The following is a 21,169-nucleotide window of genomic DNA, read 5'->3' on the forward strand; positions in this document are numbered from 1 at the left end:
AGATATCCAGGAGGATTTCTTTTTCCCTTTGAGATCTGATGTGTTTTCAAAGTGTTCCTTTAATTTTTTGAGCAATATATATATATATATATATATATATATATATATATATATATATATATATATATATATATATATATATATATATATATATAAGATATGGCCGCCATGTACCCGCCAATACCCCCAACCGCCAGGTGGAGCCCTCCTTGCAGCATGGAGGTCCCAGAAGACCAGCAGGGAATTATGGACCATGTAGTTTTATGCACCGCCCTGCTGGATGCCATGGGGGCCACGAGAGGGAGCTGCAGGGAGGACCGAAGAGTTCTTCATGCCCTATGACCCGGAAGTTCGTCATAGGAAGAGCGGCGGGCTTCCGGGGTGAGAAAAAACATTATTTACCCTGACCCGGAAGGGAATAAGGACTTGTGGACTGTTGGGAAGGAACACCTCGGGTCAGGGAATATAAAAGGACTGTGGGAGCTCCCAGACGATGAGCTGAGTTGGGAGGCAGGGTGGCTAAGCGTCTGGGAGTGGAGGATTGTTCATTGTTATTGGAGAATTGTGGAGAGGAGCGTGCTTTGTGCACAATTATTATTATAATAAATAATTATTGGACTTTTATCTGGTGTCTGACGTGGTGTCCGAGGGTACAAGGGTGCGAGCAAGCATCTTATTCTGTTACAATATATATATATATATATATATATATATATATACACACACACACACAAAAGAAAAATATACTATAACATATAATATGCACTCTCAGATTAGAAAAGACTTTAAACTACATGCAACATTTAAGACTTCTCCACTAGGTTTATTAATAAATACATCACTGCTATTTGATGGTGCCTTCCAGCTGAAAAAACAAAAGTCAAGCATGTAAACAAATGTAGATACAAACAAAGCCAAACACTGCTAGGCTTTGTGTTAGGATAGCAGCTGGTATTTCTAACTGATGCAGAATGAAGTAAAAGAACACACTGTCACTCATAACATTATAGTCTTTTTTTTAGTACTATCAGTACTGAAAGGAAACAACATAGCAGTGAGCACCATCTTTCAAAACATAAAATGAAGCCTCTTATGACTTAATGGTGGTAAACAAAATCCCACCAAACTACAGAGAAATCATGGAAAAGTTTTTCATAATATACTCGTAGTTAAGGGTATGCTTAGGACAATCTCACTTGTGTGTCTTATCCACACTTCTTCAGGTCTTCTTTGTTCCCATCAGTCTGAATCTCCTCCATGAGAGATATGGCTTTTGTTACACTGTTCAACAGCTTTGGAATTCATCCCTCATATTATTTGTTTTTTAAATCCTATTTATTTTTTTAAAAACCAATTTATCCATCTTTATAAACCTTTTCCTTTTTGCAGTAACTTTTATCATTTCCAATTTTATTTTTAATTGTCTGGTTGATTTTCATTTTAATAGTTCTCTGTTTTACGGTTTTATCTTATAATGTATCATTTAGTGTCTTGAAAGTAATAATTAAATAAAAACATTATTATTATTATTAATCAAAATAAAAATGTAATTTTTAAGTGATGCCATATAGAGCAATTTTCTATGAAGAAATCTATCTATATAATCTCAAGTGACTTAAAGAAATAAATTTACAGGAACCACTGTACAAATTATAATTACATATTCTCATTGTATACTGTATTGGAAGCTACTATGGATCAAATGGTACAAATTTTATTTAAGAAGCAATATTCTTTGGAATAAACTTAATCTCCTACTCACACAAGATAAACTTAAAGATGGTTACTAATCTTCACATTTTCTATATACACATGCACTGTTTAAACTTGAGTAAAATGCACATTCTGCTGCACATGTCCTGATTCAGTAAATAATCTATGACTGAGCCTAATATTATGTAACGTCAGAACTTTAGAACATCCACTTAGACCAAGCATTATTTGAAAAAAAAAAAAAGTCTATTGTTTCATGAATGTAATAAAGATATTCATGCAATGTAGTTTCTTCTGAAATATATTCACTGTATATTTAACAGAGATACTCAGATTCATATTCCAGGCATGTTGTACACGGGTGGTAATCGCCCACTTTATGAACCACAAAATGTCTAACCCCTCATTAAGGCTACAGTCCTCCATGGCATTTTACATTCTACAGTACTTTTTAATGTGCATCTGCTACACAAAGCTCACTGAATTTTCCAACCTTCGAATAACCAATGTTTACTGTGTATATGTTATCATAAGCATTTAAATTGTAATATGCAAAATAAGAACATTATTCCTACAATGATATATAGTTGGCAATAGCCACGGACAGTTTATTACTCACTCACTGCTACTATGAACTACGTAAGACTATGGCTTCCATTATAACAGCATACCAGAAAGTTGAGTCCACCTTCTCACACCTCACCTTCTCTAATCACCTCCTGTCTCAAAGTCATTCCTTTTTGCAATGCTCCATTCCTTCAATGGACCTCCATCAGCCCCATTCAAAATAGTTTTCCTACCTTGGCAGCTGTTGCCAGAATACACTTGGAAAATGTCCACCAGTGACTGAGCCCAAACCTGCTCTTTACAGGATCTGCACATTTCACCCATTCTCCCATAAGTGAAAAGTAATATATATTTTTTTTTTTATATTGGTCTGTTATTTGGATGAGTAAACATTAGCAAAACTATTTCTAATTTTGACACCATCCCTCTCCACAGCTTATTTTAAGCCACCTCCACCAAGGTGTAAACAATCAGAGACATTACACAAATATAAACCATCAATAAATATAGCTTGTCCAACATCACCTCTTTTTGCAAGCTCTGTTGCTGTAGCTTTTCCAATTCCACTATTAGCACCAGTTACCATGAAACATCTGCCTGTTACATTGACGTCTAGATCTCCTGGTACAAAATGTTTTGAAGCATACTCATAGCCAGCTCTGGGGGGAAAAAGGAACAACATAAAACACATTATTACATAAAGGTTATGGTCACATCGTAGCAATTATATTCACTTTTGGCACTATGAGCTTTTTAACAGAAAAGGTTTAAATATGCATTAAGTGAATTTTATACATATACTTAAGTTGGTCTTGAACACAATGAGGCTTATGATGGCATCCTTTGAGATACTGCATGCTTCCACATAATGTAAATTGTGGCACTGGTCAGATATGGGTAAAACCCCCTCCAAATGCCAACAAGCTTCTTTAAAGTTGCTTTAAATCCTTGCAAAAAATCTATATTGGACTTTCAAGTGACTTTCAAAAGTACTTTCAACATCCATGTTGCCACACCCATCAGAAAATACCATCATTGTGTGACTATTACACATGAACACAGACAAACTTCTACATTGTTTTAAGGCTGCCTTAACTCAAAATTGTAAAATGAGTATGAAATTGTCTTGTACAACCAATACACAGCAAGCTATGTACAAACACACTGGCTCAAAAATGTGCACAATTTCACATGAATGCCAACCTTCAGAAAAGGAATCTGTCAAAACTGCATAAAAACCATCTGTACGTGGTTTAGACAAACAGTGCCTTTGATAGTACCATCAACAATTAAACTATATCTTACAATAAAAAAATTCTACTGTCACTACAAATATTTTAATTTAACAAAAACAGATACAAACGACTGCTTTAATAACAAACAGCAAACTATTAATAAAATCCTCTCCATTTTTGGCACAAATATTAAAATGACTATCTATTTTTTAAGATTAAAGCATCATGTCGCTTTTCAATTTTGATAAATGCAACTGAGATTTTGTCTGAATTATGTTGCCAGTTCAATACTCGCTTTGCTTCTCTGTGGTATGACAAGCGTTTTGGGTCTAATCATATTCCCTTCTAATGGCTATATTTTGTCAGGCACAATCTGTCCAGTATTTAGTTATTTTTCTTGTACGTCAAAGGGTGAAAACGGAAACAGATGATAACAGATAACCTGTACACCCTCTACTAAAAATATTAACACTATAAAAATTGGATGCAACAACGATTCGCTCAACCAGTGCACTACTGGTGTAGACTCGCGTACACACAAACATTCAACACATAATAATAGTTGTAATATATATATATATATATATATATATATATATATATATATATATATATATATATATATATATACACCATATTTATTTTTAAAAGGAAAATAACGAATTTTAACAAGACGAGTGCAAAGACTTGGATTAGAAATCTCATCCCGTAATGCATCCACACATTTTTAGGCTGGCTGTATACGAAACTGTTGGAAGTGAGCAGGCATGAACCAGACCTTTTATATCATTAAGGGCAACTAGATCAATAATAAAATTGGTATTCGGTAAAATATCTTAAAATAATCTGTTTATTGTTACACTTTGCTTGTATGAGTAGTCTTTAGCTACATGCACAAAAACCGATTTGTTTCTAATACTTCCTTCGATTTTTTACGACACAAAAAATTCGTTCTATTCCCGAGTAGATGAAAATTTTTAACGATCAAATGTACCATTTATTTAACAGATCAATAAGCTTAAATAAGACTACCGTTTAAACGAAGGATACAAGGGGGCAACTAGCTTGTGTAAATCGCACTAGACAATTAGGGACACTTATTTTACATGAGGGACTGCAGATCGACGAGCAACATCGCAATAAGTAGTAGCAGTAGTAGTAATAATAATAATAATACGTTTAACTGGCTCCTCGCTCACCGAAATCACTGATCTTTGTCTCACGACTCTATTCCTGCATTCGGAAGAACTCGTCAAACTCCAGCCATGCTACATGTTACAAAACCAGCGATGTAGTTACATAACCAAACTCCTGCACTTCAGGAGGGCTGTCAACTCATATTACACTACGTATATCTAATAGTGAATTACATATATACCCTGATGCATAACACAAATTGCAAATATGAAGCTGACCATGTCGACTTTCATATGTACAGTCTCCTTTCTCCTAACAGACTATTCGAGAAACAAAACTGTGAAGTTCGGTCTGTCAACATTAACGCGCTACATTTGAAATAACACGTCCACTTACTTGGTATATTCCTGCAACCCTTTCACAAACCACACGGCATTCCTGTAAAGACTCATTATGATGATTATTATTATTATACTGTTTTCCTTCTATCGCAGGTCTACTGCAGGACAGTCCTTTAACTGCAAGCCTTCGCGGACGTATTTCATAATACAAACAAACAGCCCCGCCCTTTTCCTTTAGCTGTAACGCATGTATGCCTGACCAATGGGCGGCGGCTTAACGTCAAATGAACAACTTTATTTATACCATCAAACTAAGCACATTCGCCACCACTATAAATACTGAAGTGCTAATACATTACAACGATGAGTTATGTATGATATGTCATTCAGAAATCCCTCAGCCTCCTTTCGTAAAGTATAAGACGGATGGCTCGAAGGCAGCCCGAACGGCTTTGCTTAAACAACCACGAGGATGCTACTGAACAGAATTGTGAACGCGCGAGTAAAAGTGAGCAACCTAATACTTAAATCGTATGTTTTTTAAACTATGTTTTGAACTTAGGGCGGCACGGTGGCGCAGTTGTAGCGCTGCTGCCTCGCAGTTAGGAGACCCGGGTCCTCCCTGCGTGGAGTTTGCATGTTCTCCCCGTGTCTGCGTGGGTTTCCTCCCACAGTCCAAGGACATGCTGGTTAGGTGGTTTGGCGATTCTAAATTGGGCTTGGTGTGTTTGTGTGTGTCCTGCGGTGGGTTGGCACCCTGCCCGGGATTGGTTCCTGTCCTGTGTTGGCTGGGATTGGCTCCAGCAAACCCCCGTGACCCTGTATTCGGATTCAGCGGGTTAGAAAATGGATGGATTTTGAACTTACCAACGATACCCCAATACAATATGACTGGTATTGAAACCTGTACGGTCTTGACTGAAGCTGCTTAATCTTAATCTTAATTTTGAGGTAGCAAGTAGCTAGAAGGTAGGCACCCCACCAGCTCTCATTGCAGGACTTCACAAGCACGAACCGACACTCACACCGGGAACGTTAACAATTACAATCTAAGATGCCCATGTTTGAGAATGGGGAGGTGCAGGTTCTCCATAAGGATCATTTCACACTCAACTGTCAGTCTGTCCTTTGGGCAGAAATAACAATCTGAGGTCATGGGGACAACGTTATATGAAAATACTGACATGCAGCCTATTAGTTCCCAAACTCAATACGCTCCACCTTTGGCTTTGCAGTCATATCAGCTCTATCAAAACAATAAAATGAGAGGAGATAAAATGTACCTCATAGACACAACTTTATGAAAAGTGTGTGAAAACAACTCCAAACCTTCAAAAAAAATGCAGGAACCAAATGACAGCAACAGCAATGGCTGATGGAACTCTATACTCTTGGAGCACCTTCCTTAAGATATTTTTGGGTACATGGTCAAGTTCAAGATTATTGCCCTGTGTACACAAGTATTGTACAATAAAGTGATTATTTGCACATCACCTAACTATGAACTATTTATTCAAGGACAAAGTTATGGTCCACCCTTCCATTACTATGGATAAAATTTGCATTGTTCCTTCAGGATCTGAGGGTTACCATCTAGCCATAGTCTGCATTCTAGTACCCTGACATAGAATTACCAGGGAGGCTAAGGAGTTGTAATCCCTTAATCCCACAGTAATGCTACCCATCACATTGGTTCTTTTTTTATTTGAGACAACCAATCCAGTTTGCCAAATAAGGAAAACACCCCCAAAATAAGGCATCTATGGTATTCTTCTTTTTTTTAACCATAGTGTGGCTTCAAAATTACATTGCTGGACACAAGACTGTCCAGTCAGTAATCTACAGTATGCTTATGAAATCAGCTATTCTTTTGTCCTTTCTGTTAAATAATATCTATGCACATCTGTTGAACATACATTAGGGAATATTATTCTCATAGTCTTTAATCATTACCATAATCATTTGGCGTCTTGTGGCCATTTCTGTTCAAAACGATATAGCTAAATCATAATAGCTCTAGGACCAGAAAAGAGCAATTGGGTACATCTATGGACTAAAGAGTATGACCAGTTCTGACAGATGAAGGGAATTGTCTTTTCTTTCTTGAAAAGAGAAGGTTAATCGGAGTCCAAAGTCATCAATAAAGTCAGTTCTTTAATTTAATACTGAGTGATACATTCACAAAAACTGCAGAATCTAAGGGGACTTTCTGTTAAAACAGATTCCAGGAAGTACACTTTCATTCAAAGTCTGGAAGAAACTACCAAGTTATGCAGTATAAATAAGTGAAAACCTTTGACACTTTTGTTAAATATATGAATGGGATATTGGGACAACTTACTGGAGTGGTAGCTCTGAGGCTAGGGATTTGCGCTGGCAATTGGAATGTTGCTGGTTCAGGTCCTGTAAATGGCTCTATTCCATTTGGCCCTTGAGCAAGGCAAGGCAATTGCTTTGACCAGGGCATGACGTTAATCTGCATCCCGCCCTGCAAGCAGGTACTCCAATTTACAGGTTAAACGTGGGGGTTGGTGGCAAGACTGGCATTCCAGCCACTGTAAAAAAAAAACTCACACTATTCCAGTGTGGTGCTGAAGTGTCACCTGCTGGTGGTGGCTGCAGCAACACACTATCAGTGCATGCTCCCAACCTCTTACCTCTCTCTGAGTGCCATGTCTAATGCAGGTGTTGGAAATCATGGTCTTACACTGTTCTCTTTTTCTTACTATACTAAACAGTCATTGCAACTCTTGTTGTTTCTTTCTCATCTCACAGCATTTCCACTGATTGTGGTTCCTTTGCTTTCCTATTTCTCTTTTTCCACTGTGTTTTTATCTGTGCTCTCTTTAATTTTCCTTCACGTCTTACTTGATCTGTCTACAAAAATGTATAAATTCTTCTAAAAAATACAGATCTGTAGGCTATCTCCCATTGTTTTCCTCACAGTCCATGTTTCACAGCCATACTTTAATATACAGTAGACTAAACACAACACCTTAGAATGTTCACCTTCGTTTTCATTGTTGTGTTTGTTTAGAAAAGTATGTGTATCAACTGCATAAAAGCAATTTTTGCCATAGCAATCCTTCTCCTTATTTACTGATCACTTCTTCCATCTTGCATTGACCTGCCACCTAGGAAGCAAAAGTGATCCACTTGCTTGAAATTTTCAGATTTTACTTTGACCTGGTATTCTGACACTTCTTTGTCTTTTGTAACTTTTCTTTCAATTCAATGTCAGTTCCTTCTGTTGACTGTCATCTACTCCCATTTTTAACATTTCCTGTAGTTCTTCACTTTCAGCTATAGATACAGCATCATCTGCAAATTGCGCATTGGTAACCTGCTGCCCTTACTCCTTTTATTTCTTCAATACCTCTTACAATAGTTTCATTGTACAATAAGGAAATATCTGATGAAAGAACACAACATTGTCCTACTCCTCTTCCAATCTCCAAATTCAATGTTGGTTCTTATAGCTGCTGTTTGTTCCGAGTACAGATTCTTTCTCCACTTTAACTTTCTCCTTTATTATTCGATCACACAATAATGATACCTTCTTCCAATGGTTCCATTCACATTCACTCTGTGGTCTACCTCTGGATCTAATTCTCCATCTTGGGCTTTCACACATCTATAATCAAATCAAAGAGGTAATGAAGATCCCTGGTGCAAACCTACTCTAACTGGGATCTTGTCTGTTATCCCAAAACTTCTTTTAACCTGAGTCTTCACTCTCTACATATTCTTGACAATCCTCACATACTTCTCTGACAGTCACTTCTCTTGACATGCTACTCATTCATAAGCCTTATCCAAATCAGTAATCACCATATGCAAACCTTTCTGCTTTTCTTGATGCTTCTCTATGAGCTGTCTTAATGCAAAGACTGCATCAGTTGTTCCTCTCCCTGGCATAAAACCAACCTGCTCCTACCCTATGGTGGCCTCTTCCCTAAGCCCTCTCTCTAAAGTTATTTTCAAAATTTTCATTGTGTGTGACATCAACATTATCCCGCAATAGTTTTTACAATCCTGAATATATCCCTGTATAGACTGATTACTAATCAAATGTCTTTTACTTGAAGTGGTTGACTTCTTTTTTTTTCTTCACTTTGTCAAAAACATTTGTGTAATTAATGAAGCAAATATATAGTCTTTTACATTTAATTTATGTCCCTTTTCCTACCACAAATCGACACTGAACCTCTGAAACTTTACTTCCGACCTTTTATTTGTTTAAATGTATCTTTCATAGCATTGTTAATCAAATTTTTTGTCTGGTGACTTTTTTTCGGTACAGCAATAAATACTGATAACTGAAAACTTATAGTAGCTAATAATGAAACAGACAGATAGACACATGCATAAGTTCAGCTAGTACAACACAAGCTTTATTGTGTTTTTCATAGGAAACTCTTCACTACCAAGTGTTTCCAACACCACAGCCACAGTACAAAGCACAAACACTCGGTAATACTCTTTTCATTTTTCCTCCCTTTACTTCTTCTCTTTCTTTCTCTCTCTGCCTCTGCTTCTCCCAACAAGTTTCGTCTCTTTCCTCCTGACTCTTATTCCCGGAGCTGAGGCAGCTGGCTTTTTTTACATGAAACCTGGGAGTTCTTCTGCTGGCCCATTTGTAATTCTGTGTGAGGTGGGAGGCTGCCAAAATAGAGCTCCACATTCCCTGCACACTCTCATAATCCGTGGTGCTGTTGCAATCAAGGGGGGCTGCCACCTAGCGATCCTGGGGAGATAATGCTCTTTCCCTCAGTCATTACATTACGAAGGCATGCCATCCAGGTAAGGTCGCAGGCCATCCACCACAATATACAGTATTTATTTAACCACAGGTACTGTATGTATGTATGTATATCTATATATATATATATATATCTATATATATATATCTATATATATATATATATATATATATATATATATATATATATATATATGTATATAGTGACAGATAGGGGGCGCTATCACTCCCTTGAACCCCTGTCCACGACTCCAGACACCAGGTAAAAGTCCACAAGTTGACTTTATTAAATCACCACAGTGCACAAAGCACCCTCTCCTCCACTATACTAATATAAATCACAAATAATCACAATAATACAATCCTCCAACTCCCAGACGCGTTGCCACCCTTCCACCCAGCTCAGCTCGCCATCTGGGAGCTCCCACAATCCTTTTAAATACCCTGACCCAGATGCGTTCCAATCCCCAGTCCATCTGACTCTCAATCACTTCCGGGTCAGGTAAAAAGTCCTTTTCTTCACCCCGGAAGCACGTCATTCCCGTTGTCCATGTGTGCTTCCAGGGCATAGGGAAAATATCCGTTGTTCCTCCCTGCGGTGTCCCCTAGTGGCCCCCATGGCATCCAGCAGGGCTGCTTATAAAAACTACAATGTCCATGATGCCCTGCTGGTCTTCTGGGGACCTCCATACTGCAAGGAGGGCTCCACCTGGCGGCTTGGGGGTATTGGCCGGGACAAACGGCTGGCCATACACCACTATATATATAATATATATATATATATATTATATATATAATATATATATATATATATATATATATATATATATATATATATATATATATATATATATATATACCTGTATGCAATGGTTAGTACCTACCAAAAATGGTCCAAGGATGCACAACCAGTAAACCAGTGACAGTCCAAGGTTTGTTGATATGCATAGGGATATGCATAGGGAGCAGCAGTTAGCCTATCTGGTCTGATCCCACAGAAGTACTACTGTAGCACAAAGTGCTGAAAAATGTAATGCTGAAAAATGTAATGCTGGCACCATGAGAGGAAGGTGTGAAACATACAGTGCATCACAGCAGTTGTGTAGCTGCAGACCGGTGAGAGTGCACTCGCTGACCCCTGTCCACTGCTGAAAGTGCCCACAATGGGCACTTGAGCATCAGAACTGGACCATGGAGTAATGGAAGAAAGTGGCCTGGTCTGATGAATACCGTTTTCTTTTAGAGCATATGGATGGCCAGGTGCCTCTGCATCATTTACCTAGGGAAGATATGGCAGCAGGATTGACCAGCCAGTTGAGGCAGTGTGATGCTCTGGGAAATGTTCTGCTAGGAAACCTTGGGTCCTGGCATTCATGTGGATGTTACTTTGACAAGTACCACCTATCTAAAGATTAGTACACACTACTTACATCCCATTAATGGCAACGGTATTCCCTGATGGCAGTGGCCTCTTTCAGCAGGATATTTCGTCCTGCCACACTGCTAAAATTGTTCAGGAATAGTTTGAGGAACATGAAAAAAGAGTTCAAGGTGTTAACATTGCCTCCAAATTCCCCAGACCTCAATCTGATCAAGCATCTGTGCTATGGGCTAGAAAAACACACCCGATACATGGTGGCCCCACCTCACAACTTACAGGACTTAAAGGATCTGCTGCTAGTCTTGGTGTCAAATACCACAGTACACCTTCAGAGGTCTTGTGGAGTACGTGCCTAGATTGGTTAGCGCTGTTTTGTCAGCATGAGGGGGACCTACACAATATTAGGCATGTGGCTTTAATGTTTTGGCTGATGACACTGAGCCCAGCTGTTGTTTTTCACAAGATTGTGCATTCTCCTTGGGTTTTCCTCCAGGTCAGGTCAAGTCAGGTTGGGGAGCATGCACTGGTACAGCATGTTGCTGCACCCACCACACAATGAAACAGCTCAGGATTCCAGTTGGCAATCCCCAAGGCAGACACGAGGTCCAGTCCCACCCTCTGGAAATGACCATCTATCTGCTTCAGCCAGGGATTATGTGGGGGTCCCCTTGGCCTGGTCCTGCTGCTCGGGTGCTCAGCATGCTAGCTGGATCACCCAATCTGATGCTCACTCACAATGCAGGTAATGTGCTTTATTCGGGACTCCATGAGCAACTGCTTGTTCGACACAAAGACGAATCAGCAGTACCCACAGATTCTCCAAAGGGACACAGTACCAAAGAAGTTCAGTCTTCGTCTCATGTCACTGCATAGTGTCCATGTCTCGCAGCCATATAGCAAGACAGGAAGCACCAGGACTCTAAAGACTCTGACCTTCATCCTTTTGCACAGATATCGGGAGCGCCATACACCTCTTTCCAGCAACTTCATGACGCCCTCACGTGCTCCCAGTCCATCTACTGACTTCATAAGAAGAGTCACAAGAGAAATTAATGTTACTGCCAAGGTAAGTAAACCTCTCAACAAAGTCGACACTCTCTCTGCAGACAGACACACTTCTGGTGGTTGTGGTGAAGAGGTCATTAAAGGCTGGATCTTATTTTTTATCCAGGACACTCACAAGACCAGAGACTCAAATTCCTCACTCAGTCTTTGAGGGCCTCGATCAGAGCCTTTCAATTTACTCTGAAAAAAATCACAGCATCGTCAGCAAAGTCAACTTCAGTGAATCTTTTATCACCAACCAATGCCTCTCAACTGCAAGACCTTATGACCCTGCACAACACCCAGTCAATACAAGCAGTAAAGAGAGTAGGAGCAAGAACACACCCAGGACGAACCCCAGTATCAACTGGGAAAGACGCAGAGGTTCTGCTTCAACTCTGCACAGCAGCCAGTGTATAGACTGGCCATGATATCCTGCAACTTTGGGAGGATCCCGCTAAGTCTCAGGATGTCCAACACGGAAGCTCGATCAACTGAGTCGAACGCTTTACAAAAATTGACAAAGGGTGCAAAGAAAGTCTACTGATATTTGTGTTTGCACTCCATGATAATCACCAGTGCTAGGTAGACGAATTAGGTGTAAATCAGACTTCTCTGGTTGCTGGCGACACCCCAGCACCACACCATTTCCAATCTCCAACAAGCCTAACCTCATTGGCTCTCCATCCCCTTCATAATGCAAGCAGATTTCCACGGCGAACAGAAAGGAGTCCTGTCTGCCATTTGGAGCTGCGTGAATTGTTATTGGTGGCTGGATTGTCAATTCTTCCACCAACCACCAAGGTTTCCATTAAAGTTGTAGAACCACTGCTGGATGCAGTTTGACGTCATACCTGGGACATACATCATAGCCATACTGATTTTCCTCCCATCCTCCCAAAAACATGTAGGTTATATTAATTGCTAAATCTAAACTGCCCCCTGTAATGGACTGCTGTCCTGTCCAGTATTGTTTCCTTCCTTCCACCCAGTGCTGAGGTAGGCTCCAGACCTCCTAAAATCCTGATACTTTGAGCCTGTATGTACTGTAGGTATTTATTCTATAAGTTTGTTTACTTTAGCAAGGACAAATATGAAAAAATTCCAGTGTTTTTGTGACATATGGCGAAATTGCAACTAACTAACAAGTGAAGTTCCTGGTGGCTTCTACAGTAAGTTGCCAGATTTTAAGTATAATTTAGCATTCATCAGTTCAGTGTTGACTGAGTGAATAACAGTTCTTAGTTTGCAATATTATTCCCAGATGATTCATATTGTTTGAACTTTGTGCCAATGTGAAAGTGCTCAGGCTGGCCCATCATATTATCTCTTATGTTGTTGTTGCTGCATTCAGTTCTGTATGTATGCTCCTTATATCTGATGGCCTATAATTACATCTTAAAGTTACAGCTTAACATTTAATGTGCTAGTCAAAATTGTTTTTGACTTGTTTTGCTGTGTCTTATTGCAGGGCTGGCACTGGGTGCAGGTGAGGAGCCAAGCAGACTGGGTGGCAGTGCACTCACACACACACACACACACTTGTTTGTTATTTGCCCTTGATTCTTTTTATAATTATGCTTTAAGCAGAGCATTAACAATTAACTGATACATTGTCATTAAGTGACTGCCTTAGAAAAGTATTTAAGTAAGACAGTATGAGAAAATAAGTATTTTTTGGAGACTCTACTCTTTATAAAATGTACATTTTATTTTAAGTAGTGGAACGGTATTTCAGTTCTCAGAGGAAGCCCATGCCCACACAGGGAGAAAACTAAACATACTAAACATACACAGAAGTACCACCAATTCATGACAGAAACTGATGTCAAAGTCCTACAGAAGTGTTACCTTCTGTGATATTCTGTCAACCTGGTAAAAGCTAAAGTGTCACCTAGTACAGTTATAAAATACTGCATGTGCCAAAGTAATATTCAGTTCTACTGAAATTTAAAGTCCAATTACTGTGTACCTTTATGGAATAGTTCACCCAAACACAATATTTTTTTAAGTGTTACTTACATGTGCTTTATATTGGCTGGTGGGAAAAATAACTCGTTTCATGTTTTCATGCAAAAAGGATATAAAAAAAGTGAAGAATTATGTGAATGTGTTGTACTGTTTAAAAAGCAGTATTTTACGGAAGTAAATGTTAATAATATTTTTGCAAAAAATGCATACTTTTTGTGCATTTTAAGCATTCAACTGGATAAAGGACATATGGATTATGCGACACGTGTAAAGTGAGAATGTTTTTTGTTTTTCCTGGACATTTTCCTTCATATGCTGTTGTCTGACATTAGTAACTGTTATGTTCCATCATATCATAAACTATTTTCTCTCATTCTGCATGAAAACCTTACATTAAAATTTCTCAGTCATCACCATAAAGTGCATGATGTAAGTAGCATTAAAAGTTTTTTGGGTGGAGCATTCCTTTAAAGTTTAGTAATTCTCTTTTCCTTCACTCTGTTCAGCAGCTCAGTTTAGAGAGCAGCACCGACGGCTCTGCAGAGGCATTCTGAATAAAGACTTTTATCACAGCAAAACAAAAGACATGAAGATCAGGCATTCCCAAGCTATGGGAAATAAACCGCCATCTACTGATATAATCATGATGGGCAGTTCTCATTTATTAGAGCAATACCTATTTTCTTAGGAAAAAAATGGACATCACTTAAACAATTTAAACAAAGTATAACATTTTTTATTAAAATTTACTTGCAAAGTTTTACCTGTGCATGTACAATCCTTAGTGTAATGCACTGAAAACATTTAACTATTGAGCTTTCTGAAACATTTCACTTATACAGTCAAGAGATCTTAGCACAGGTGCATACAGCAGGTAATATCTCCTTTGTGAACAATACTACATAAGATAGAGCACAATGGCGAACTGTTATATTTCAGCCAGGGCTATGTTTACTCTTCTTGGTTTGTATTTTCTGTCATTTTCGAAGTATTATTTTCATATGTTGTTTTAGTGTAATCTTTGTAAATATTGTTTTATATAAATATTTAATTACTAGCAAAATACCGTGCTTCGCAGCGGCGAAGTACTGCCTTAAAATTTTTATTAAGAACAAAATTAAACCTTTTTAAACTGAGGGAAAATATGCCAATAATTATTTGTTAAGGATCTCTTTGTATACCATGTTGTCAGTTCGGCCCTCCGGTTGTAACATGACCAAGCTGTGCGCTGAGCTTACTCTTGAGCATGCAACGTACAGTTGGCCATGTGAACAGTAATCTTGTCTCAAATCTCACAGCTTGGATTGCTGCTGTCATAATCGGTTTGAGTTTCATGGTTTGTTTCAATTACAACAGTATTTGTAGGACTTGTATTGAAGAGACATTCGGCATATACAACTGGTTTTATCGATAACTTCACATCCAGCTTTTGAGAGTTTAAACATTCATAAACTGAAATCGTCACCTGTGAATCTAAGATGTTTAAGAGGCATTGGCAGTTGTCGAAAGGTGTAAAATATTTGGCCATTTCGGTAAACTTGAAAGCAACAACCGAACAATTCAGTGGCAGCCATCAACTCACATGCAGATCCATAGGTGAAGGGCTTAAGCATTTCACTCTTATAATGCTCCTGTGTAGTATAATTATCTCTTGTACCGTTATCAGTCCACACCTTGAACCTGTCCCAGTCATTCAATACATAAGACACAATGTTCCTCCGGATATCAAGAGTGAGCCTGATATGGCCGTGCAATATGTAACAAAGAGAATGGAAAAGGTAGGTGCCATCTCCGGGCATGGAAACAACTTGGTAAGTGACAGTTCTTTGATCGATGGTGATCACCTCGATAGACATGTTAATTGGGGTACAGTTGGAATGATAAAGGAAATGGGTACCTGAACAATGTAAAGTAAGTCTAAAATACCTACACAATAACTATAATCGTAATAAATGAACAATAAAACAGCGGAGAAGCCGTGGATTAAATTAAAAGGCTGTAGTTATCAGCAGGGAGACATGAATCCCGCGGCGTAGCAAGGAAGGGAATGTAGAGACTGGAGCGACGGACGGCCTTATATAGGCAGGCAGCCAACAATGTGGGAGGCGTTGGGATGGGGGACCCAACGCCTCCTCACTGCATGACCGAGCTGCAGGCTATGGACGTATATATGTACGTAAATAGGATTCAGTTAGCGTTGGGAACTCGCGTACCAAATTTCTTGAAGATGGGTAACAAAGACCGTTGAAAAGTTCAATATGGCGGTCGACAGTGGCATCATACCACCGAAATAAGTATGTACATTGGTTTCGGTTAGCGCAGGGAAGCCCCCTACCAAATTTCATGAAGATGGGGCCATAAATAAGAAAGTTCAACATGGCAAGCGTTGTCAACCGTTACACGTAGAATTTCGAAATGAAACCTGTTTAACTTTTGTAAGTAAGCTGTAAGGAATAAGACTGCCAAATTTCTACCTACACGGGAAGTTGGTGAATTAGTGATGAGTGAGTGAGGGCTTTGCCTTTTATTAGTATAGATACTGTATGCGTATTGTTTAATGTAAGCAACATTTCTTGTGCTTTTGTGGGTGGAATCCGTAAGACTTGTCCACCTTGATGTCACTGCTAAGGAACCTTCTTTTTTTGTTTAATGGCGGTTTGCAAACCAACTTAAGGTGCATTACCACCACCAACTGGCCTGGAGTGTAATGCAGAAAGGAATAAAAACACTATGACTCGAAATACTCGATCTACACACTCCAGACTGATGCTGCCCTGTTTTGAGTTGTGTATAATTTAACCTAGCGTGCCCAATCCAGAGGCGTGTTAATATAATTTCTTCTCTTCTTGTTTTGCCCCCTTTTTGCAAGTATCCAACTCTGCTTTGTACTCTGTACATATGCCTTCCCTTACTATCAGTTTCCCACATTTTGCCACATCTCATCAATTTTCAGTCTCATCAGACTTTTAACTTCTGATTTACTGAATGTTATTTCTAATTCAATAAAATGATGTTTAGTGGCTTTTTTGCCAAATCATTAATTGTTTCATTTCCTTTGACCCCTTTACGTGCTGGGACCCATAAAATACTAACATATAAACCCTATTCTGTGACCGATATAATGCTTGAATTAATTCCAATAGCAAGTCTGGCCTTGATGTCAAACTACCAGTTTTAATATTCTGTAACGTAGCTAAGGAATCTGAACAGATAATTACCCTGTTTAAGCAAAGTTCTTCAATCCATTGCAGACCTAAAATAATAACTATCAGTTCAGTTGTAAATACTGACAAATAATCTACTTGTAATTCTGGAACACTGAACGCTGATGCTGTACTTCCCATCATACTATCTTTGGATACATCATTAAACATCCTTAATATTCCATAATAATTATATTTAATATATGTTTTCACAATCATCTTTTCAGACACACCTTGACTATTTGCTTGTACACCGAAGTCTACTAAAGTCATTGGAAAAACTCATGGCAGGGATACCGGGAGTACCACTATTGGACTGATCTGAAAATTCAGCAAGCCCATGTTTTCAGCCAGTACTGAACCCACCCACTCAAAACTAACAATACTTTTTTTAATGATGCTCACAACAATCTCTTACTACTTCTGGGTAATCATGTTTCTGTCCTTTTCCATTAAACCAAATCATTAAAATTAACTGTAATGGCATTTGTCCCATCTGTTCTTGGATTTTATATTCAGGTGGAGGAGATGGCTCCAATAGTGCATCATTGAGAGTTGTTGGAGTATCAGTTTGTGAGTATTGTATTCTTTGATTTTTTCTGGTTTATTGAATTTTTGCCTCTGGTTTCTAGATTTTTCCTTGAGTTGCTTTTTTAGGCATAACTATTTTTTGTTTTTTTCCTTTTTTTGCACTTTAGTAAATTCTTTGAAGTTAACCACCTTACTGTTAACCCTGAGTGTTTCAGAATTCAGTGTAAAAATATTTAAGCCTTAGTGCCTCTCAGGTTAAGCTGTTGTGATCTGATACTGTCAGTCAGTCATCGTCCAACCCGCTATATCCTAACACGGGGTCACGAGGGTCTGCTGGAGCCAATCCCAGCCAGCACAGGGCACAAGGGAGGAACAAATCCCAGGCAGGGCGCCAGCCCCCCACAGGATCTGATACTGTATAATGTGTTAAGCACGAATAATGCTCAGGAGAGTATTCTGTTGCCACCTACTGGATAAAATAACATCATGCTGTAACAAAATCATGAATATGTTTATGTGTTTTGCCACTCAATGGTTACTATCAGTCTTTATGAGTGGGAGAAATCCTTCAAAAAAACACACAATAGCATGGAAACAAGAGGCTAAATGTCAGTTTTAGGACAAACTGAAATTAAACCAATAGTTGAATAAAGCGATAGTGATGACAGTGTGAATTGGTCATTAGATGTATAGGGCCTCATGCATAACGCTGTGCATGGAACTCACACTAAAATATGGCCTAAGGACAAAAGTGGAAATGTGTGTAGGCATAAAAAATAAAAATGCACAAAACCGTGCGTAAGCCAACTTCCACGTACTTCAGCTCCATAAATCCCAGTCACCATGTAAAGTAACCCATGTGAACGTGCCTGTCATCCCACCCAGACTCCTCCCAGAATTTTGCACCTTTTAATAAGCAAATTTTTATAAATATCACCTTCCCCATTCAATGTTTGGTTAAAAGACAATAACAAAAGCAAGTGAAAGAACAGAATTTCAGCAAATGCAAAGTGGAGGCAAAGAAAACATTCTATTTATTGGCTTAAGCAATGGTGTAAACAATAAAAGGAAGTTGATCGAGTGATACACAGTGGTGAAGACACTCAAAAGTTCAAGTCCAGAAAGTCGCACAGTGTATGAAATAAAAAAAGAAGTGGTCTTATTTCAAAGTCACTGTGTAAAGAGGACTCATAGCCCACTCTCTTACTGTAGTGTCATACAGAAGTGTATTAGGGTACAGAGAAATGAAAAAAAATTGGAACACAGTGAAGAAAAAAGGTTGAAACCTCACTTTAATTTTGAAATTTTCACTTTAATCTCATAATTTATGTTTTTATTGAAGTAGAATGTTGTAAACGTCATCTTAAAATCAATGTTTAATTTACTAGAGTTTCTCAGATCCCATCATAACTAAAGTGGCTTGCTAAATGCTTTGTTTTTTATGTGTTCTATGTGTGTGAATCACTACATGCTTCTTAAATGATCTTTTTCTTACGGCACTGATCTCCACGTTAGAATACTAAGATGTATACTTGATATCATTTTCATGATGATATACACTAAAGCACATATTAAACATGAGGACACTGTGGCACAGTGGTAGCGATGAGCTGGTGCCCCATCCAGAGATTGTTCCTGCCTCCTGCAAGATGCTTGCTAGGACGTGCGCAACCCGCAATGAAATAATTTACTGCAGTAGTACTGTCTTTGTCAAACGTACTAACCTCCAATTCCTGTACTTCTTTTCCTTTCGCCACGTAACCAATCACCACAATAAGCTCTGAAATGTCAAACAAACTGTAAGCTTGGAACGCAGATTCTTCAAAACTTTTAAGGAACATTGCAATATCTTTGTAGTACATATTTAATTATTCCATCCATCTATCCATCCAGGGTTGCACCAGTCCCAGTAAACATAGAGCTTGAGGCAGGAACAATCCCTGAATGTGGAGCCAGCTCATTACTACTGCTGTGCCACTATGCCCATATGTTTAATTATTAACAGTATACATTATTTAAATGAAGTTAAAATGTATCTGTACAATGTAATATACATACTTTAATGCATTTCATCTTAAAAATTATATCAAGCGCTCTTGGAAATCTAATTCATCTAAGCCAAGAAATCTATGCCAGTTGTCATCATCTGTAAATACGCACTCTCTTCTATTAAATTGAATTCCTTTATTGTTATTGTATGGTACAAAGAGATGAAATATGCAAATCCTCCATTAACTTAAAATACCAATAGTAATAAAAATAATAAAAATAATGATACAATAAAAAACAATGAAACATATATAATATGAAAGCATAAGTACAATATACATGTACATATAGTGCAGATAGTGTAAATGGTTCATAAAGTGGCTCAGGTTGTGCAATGTTACAACTGTACTGCAAGTTTACTTTGAGGTAATTGTACTTATAAGTACAAACAGTTCTACCGGGAGGACTTGGTGGACTGACTAAGTGCATTTATAGCTATTGAGATGAAACTGTTTCCGAACCTTGAGCTTTGTGCAAGAAAGGCTCTGAAGTATTTGCCGAATGGAAGAAGTTCAAATAGACTTTTGCGCATGGCTGAGGCAGTGTGTGCTATTAAATGTTCTCCAGGGTAGATGCTGTATCCCGATAATTCTCTGCGCTCTCGAGACACCCCGCCATAGAGCTTTCTGGTCAGCTGCTGTACAGCTGTGTTTCCACACTCAGATACAGTAGGTTAAAATACTCTGAGTGATGCAATGAGAGTAACAACGCTAAAGCAGCTATGATATTTAGAATAGTTTGGCCATTCCATGGAGCACTATATTGTCACAGGTTTATTACAATCAGAGGTCTTAAATTTAAAAACAATGCAGTATGTGGTTAATTTCAGTGTATTTGATAAAGCCATGTTACGGATATGAATTAAAAAGAATGAGAAACCACACAGGAACAGTAGTACTGCTTTGATGCTGGGAGCTGCCAGTTTGCAAAACTGAGTGGAAAGTTGCGTACGCACAGGGTAAAGCTGGCGTGAGAATGTGTGTGGTTTTACACCAAGTTTAGTTTTTATTCATCTCGAAGTAAGCGTGGAAACAGGTGTACGCAGCATTTTTTTGTGTATGCACCGTTTATATATCCCTGGTGAGGTCAGTTGAATAGAACTGCTGCAGGGTGCAGTGTCCACATGGCAAAAAGGCAAAATGATTGCAATCAAGTGGAAGGACAAGAAAGACATTAAAAAACTAAGCACTGTTCACAATGCAGCAAATGACAAAGTTTATGTCAGGAGAATTGTG

General features: G+C 38.5%; 1 protein-coding gene and 1 long non-coding RNA gene across 2 annotated transcripts in view; one reads left to right on the forward strand and one right to left on the reverse strand.

Moving 5' to 3' along the window:
- Positions 1-5,199, reverse strand: part of dhrs12 (dehydrogenase/reductase (SDR family) member 12) — a 25,299-nt gene extending 20,100 nt beyond the window's left edge. Inside the window, exons 1-2 of the mRNA XM_039745231.1 lie at positions 5,049-5,199; positions 2,806-2,939 (exon numbers count right to left, since the gene is read on the reverse strand). Of these exons, the coding sequence (XP_039601165.1) occupies positions 2,806-2,939; positions 5,049-5,104 (190 nt within the window). The 5' untranslated portion in view covers positions 5,105-5,199. The remainder of the gene's footprint in view (positions 1-2,805; positions 2,940-5,048) is intronic.
- Positions 5,200-5,298: 99 nt separating this feature from the next.
- The window catches only part of LOC120523686, a 37,946-nt gene continuing 22,075 nt past the window's right edge, over positions 5,299-21,169 (forward strand). Inside the window, exon 1 of the long non-coding RNA XR_005632681.1 lies at positions 5,299-5,501. This is a non-coding gene — a long non-coding RNA (uncharacterized LOC120523686). The remainder of the gene's footprint in view (positions 5,502-21,169) is intronic.

This window comes from Polypterus senegalus, chromosome 2, assembly GCF_016835505.1.
Source record: "Polypterus senegalus isolate Bchr_013 chromosome 2, ASM1683550v1, whole genome shotgun sequence".
Lineage (NCBI taxonomy): Eukaryota > Metazoa > Chordata > Cladistia > Polypteriformes > Polypteridae > Polypterus > Polypterus senegalus.